Source organism: Anneissia japonica, unplaced genomic scaffold (assembly GCF_011630105.1).
Source record: "Anneissia japonica isolate Jap-2015-1 unplaced genomic scaffold, ASM1163010v1 scaffold1356_len1145284_cov175, whole genome shotgun sequence".
Classification (NCBI taxonomy): Eukaryota; Metazoa; Echinodermata; class Crinoidea; order Comatulida; family Comatulidae; genus Anneissia; species Anneissia japonica.
In genome coordinates this window covers 268,178-273,263 of record NW_022706987.1, presented here as the reverse complement: position 1 = coordinate 273,263, position 5,086 = coordinate 268,178, and the positions used below count along the sequence as shown (strand labels likewise).

The 5,086-nt window shown below is 35.7% G+C and overlaps 1 protein-coding gene across 1 annotated transcript in view; it reads left to right on the top strand.

The window, feature by feature from the left end:
- Window positions 1-5,074, top strand: part of LOC117106271 (4-trimethylaminobutyraldehyde dehydrogenase A-like) — a 17,534-nt gene extending 12,460 nt beyond the window's left edge. Inside the window, exons 8-9 of the mRNA XM_033247631.1 lie at window positions 2,469-2,698; window positions 4,169-5,074. Coding sequence (XP_033103522.1) covers window positions 2,469-2,698; window positions 4,169-4,376 — 438 coding nt within the window. The 3' untranslated portion in view covers window positions 4,377-5,074. The remainder of the gene's footprint in view (window positions 1-2,468; window positions 2,699-4,168) is intronic.
- Window positions 5,075-5,086: the final 12 nt, after the last annotated feature.

Genomic DNA, 5,086 nt, shown 5'->3' with positions numbered 1-5,086 from the left:
GTAGCTAATCCATTACGGATACCAAATGTTAAGACAGATTCTTCTTCCTTAGATAATGTTTCGCCAGTTAAGTTAGTAATTATATGGTTAGGGTTCTTACACGTTCCATTGATTATTGCATGTTCATGTAGAAGGTTGTTAAATTTACGACCATGGCGGTAAGATACCTTACGCATTTCCTTATCTACAGTATCTAATATGGATAATTTTTTCATTCCTGATGATGACATAATTAATGTCGAAATATTGAATCCCAACACGATGGCGTGTATTTCAATACTTGGAGTATGTATTATACTTTCTTATCCGAGATTAATCAGTGGACCTTTCGGGTTTTGGTATAAAGAAAAGGAGCCAGCACTGTACCACTCTACAGAGTAAGATCATTTTAAAGTTCAGATGCCTAAAAACATACTTATGAGAAAATCGCCTCTAAAGATAAACAACTGGTAAATTTTGTGTTGGTTTTCCTATCAATTCTGGAAAATAGCTTTACAAAATGTGCCTCAAAACAAGATTAACTTAGGTAACTCAACTCGAAACTTTTGCTAATGTGGAATATACATATTAAACTTATCAGAAAAAATTGCCAAAATACAGTATCACTTAAGGTACATTTTCTTGAATATATCAAATTGACCTGGCGTACCACACATCACGATTTCATGAAAGTAAATCAATACCACTCTACTCTAATATAAACAAAGAAATAGAGAAATACTTACAGTCCAGACTGAATATAGTGTTCAAATTGTTAGTACATGTCGGTAATTACCCCATCTATCTGTTTCCGTAAAAAACACCTGAAACACGGAGATCTCTGTTTTTTGGCAGTCAAGTGTTACGTTACCAAACACAGAGATCTCCATGTTTAGCGGGCAGGCTGACAATTGAATGGATGATACTTTTGTCCTTTTTTAAAATTGGACAACCCATGAGTCTATCTACAATTTGGAGACAGTGCCTTTATATATGTTTGCTAAAAATTATTGAAGGGAGGACATAAATTTAATGTGTCCAAGGTCGTACTATGCACAAGCATGAATACCACCAGGCCCAGTCGTTTTGTGTACATTTGATATTTAAGTTCAGTAACATTTGTCAATAACTAGTTCATAATTGAGGGGTTCTCTGGGATATTGGTTACATTCTCAACTGATGATTAAAAAAAACTACAACAAACAAGTAGGAGCGTGTGGTGCAACGTGTAAGGTGTTGGAGTTCTGATCGTGAGATCGGGAGTTAGAGACTGACGTTCATCGCGTTACTTGTGTCCTTGCTTTACTTACGTTGGCCTCTCTCCACCCAGGAGTATAAATGTGTACCTGGTAGGATGGTGTGGCATTGAATGTATTAGGTTGTGCATGGAAAGCAGCATGACTTGGGAGCAGGGAATGTTGCACAAAAAATGTGCTGGTTTGCCAATTATGTGTCCAATGACCAGAGGTATACTGACGTCAGCGCCTTTTTATGTTTTTCAGTTTGTGTGCTATATAAATCCGAAAAAAAAAAGAGCAATGCCTTGATCATCCAAAACACTCACACCATTATCAGAAATTTTGTCAAAAAATATAAATTTGTTCTTTGACTAGGTTTGCATGTAATTCTAGAGACTTTTTTTAGCTTTAATTTCATCTTTCATTTCTCACTAACAGTCCTTGTTCATCCACAAAAGGATTGTTAATGTCTCACTTTCTTCTGTTCAGTATCATGCAAGAATATCTCAATAATTGACTGTGATTAAAATCCAGAATGGTTACTCAACTTGGTCCATATTCAACCGATAATTAGCTGATGCAATCTTCCAAATTAAGCTCAGAAATTTCTTTTTGCACACTGTCTAGCCCTTTTGATATTCACCAAATAATCTATCACACCTCCAACAGTTACAGTTTATGAATTGACAGGTATATATTTGTGTTTATTATTGTTGTCTTGATGGGAGCCAATATTTTGTGTGGAGGTGAAAAAGTGTGCCCAGAGGATCCATTCAAATCCAGAATGGTTACGCAACTTGGTCCATAATCAACAAATCCGATTAGCTGATGCAGTCTCAATAATTTCCAAATTAAGCTAAAAAATTTCTTTTTGCACACTGTCTAGCCCTTTTGATATTCACCAAATAATCTATCACACCTCCAACAGTTACAGTTTATGAATTGACAGGTATATATTTGTGTTTATTATTGTTGTCTTGATGGGAGCCAATATTTTGTGTGGAGGTGAAAAAGTGTGCCCAGAGGATCCATTCAAATCCAGAATGGTTACGCAACTTGGTCCATAATCAACAAATCCGATTAGCTGATGCAATCTCAATAATTTCCAAATTAAGCTCAGAAATTTCTTTTTGCACACTGTCTAGCCCTTTTGATATTCACCAAATAATCTTTCACACCTCCAACAGTAACAGTTACAGTTTATGAATTGACATTTAGTATATATTTGTGTTTATTATTGTTGTCTTGAAGGGAGCCAATATTTTGTGCGGAGGTGAAAGAGTGTACCCAGAGGATCCATCTCTTTCAAATGGTTATTTCCTAAGTCCCTGTGTGATGGACAATTGTACAGATGACATGACTGCTGTACAAGAGGAAATCTTTGGACCAGCTATGGCAGTGTTAACATTTGAAACGGAAGAAGAGGTGATCAAACGTGCTAATGCCACTAAGTTTGGTTTGGCTGGCGGTGTATTCACAAGGTATAGCATGTGTTGTATTTATATTCTTAATTTAATAGCATGAACAATACACTTAGACAATTCACTATAATACAGTACTTGGATTCTGGCATCCTGCTAACAACAGCCGCAGTCAACCCGAAATCCATGACAAGTCATTGGCTGGGCTTATGATGACATTGGTGATAGAACAGTTTGAGAGTGATGGAAGGACTATTGTGATCAAGTCAGCCCATCATGGTATGGAGCCAGGGGACCAGAAAGGTTCTGTAGTTGGGGTGCAGAGTGAAGGCCTGGGAAAATTGAAAAAAGCAGACTTGATGTTGTGGTAGATACTTTTGGAGGAGGGTAGTAGGAACCCCACAAATGTAAAAATATTGTACCTGCAAATGTACTACATGCAAATGCAAAATAACTACAAAAACATTGTCAAAAATTGCCCACAAGTGTAAAAATCTGTTTAAATACAAATGGTAGATTTCACCTACAAATGTAAAAATTTCCATTTTAACCTCAAATGTCATAACATGTTAACCGCAAATGTTAAAACTCATTGTTTTCCCGAAGCATAACGTCTTTAAAATAAAGGCCTAAAGCATTCTATCTCCCCAGTATGTACTATCTGAAAACTATATAGTTGTGTTTGATGTACGGTAATGAGCAGCCAAGTCGGATTATTAAAACACAAGCTGTTGTTATACTATTACCGGATTTGCCCTAATTCTAAATATTTGGTCCTAATAATAATAGTTAAAAATTAAGAACAAAATAAAAACAAATTGAGGATGAGGTAAAAATATTTTCAAATGCATTCTTTTTTAAAATAGAAATCTTTGAAAGAGTGTAAAATAATAACATTCCAAGAGAATTTTGGAAAAGCAACTCACTTTAGCATAACGATTTCAGTATAACTATCACATATTTTTCGACCACGGCCAGATGAAGGAATGATGACGACTACTGCTCCAAATTATTCATGACGTCACCCTAATAGTCACCCAAATATGCCTGTGAAGCACCATCAAATCCTTGTCGTGTAGAGTAACATTTCCCGATAAATTGCATTGAGCTTTCCCAACCATATAAGTGAGGTCTCCCCGACTGGTCCATAATCCATCTCACCCACATCTTTGGCACAAACTCAGATAAAATCTAGATGCTGAAGGCTCCCGAAACAATATAGCGATTTGCAAAAAGGCAGCAAATAAAAAGGGGAATGATGGCTGGAGTGGTTTATGGGCGAGGCAAAGGGCCCCCCCCCCCAAAAAAAAAAAAAAAAATCAGCAGTTCTGATGTTACTCTTGCAAGCAAAAATGACTCTTGTATCTGTTTTTTCTAATGAAATAATTTATTTTTTATAGTCTCTTGATTTACTATGAAATTCATTTTGTGTTTAGATATTAATTTAGCAAGCAGGGTGTTAAGGTGTCTGGTACTACAAGAGTTTAAATGCCACAAGCTAAAAACTGTACCTTTGTTTTTATTTTTCAGTGACTTGACACGAGGTCACCGTGTTATAGCTAACTTGCAGTCTGGTACTTGTTTCATCAACAACTACAACTTGTATCCTATTGAGATGCCATTTGGAGGTTACAAGCAGTCAGGTTTAGGCCGTGAACTCGGAACAAGTGCCATTGATAGTTATACACAGACTAAAATGGTATATGTAGAGATGGGAGACGTAGACTGTCCTTACTAATTATAGACCCATCAAATTCTAGAGAAGGACATACGGTCGAGTATATAATCGTTTTGCGTTTTGAACAGATGTAAAGACACTGTACGAAATGCGGTCAAACATCAAGATTGTTTTAAGTATCCTTGAAAGCCAATTTATGCTTATGTTCTTTTAATGCAGCTGAATAGAAATATAATGTGAAAAGGAAATTGATTTAGGAATTGGATTTCTAAGATGTGGCTGTGGATGCTCGCAGCTACCATGACTGTAGAAACTAAATTGCTGATATAGTAATCGAGGTCTCATGAGTACTACTATGGATGTAATCTGGTACATAGAGTGCATAGACACCATGTATTATGCGCTATATAAGTCTCCAACCATTACCATTACCATTACATCTAGGGCAAGGCATATATACCATAGCCTAATTGATAAAAACACATAATCAAGCCTCTTTAATAATGACAATTTATCTACCAGTGTTAGTCGGTGTATATACTGATCTTGAGACGTCGTTCTTGTTGATTCATTGTATTTTCTTTTTGTCTACAATATTTACCTATCTTAAATGTTTGGTTTTGTTCTTTTTTAAACAATGGCTCTTATCAGGGAACACCAATCACCAAATAGGTATATATACATGTATACAAAAATAAATAAATAAAAATCATGTTCTTACAAATTTTCTTGTGAATAAAAGATTCTATAAACATTAATATCAGTTGCAC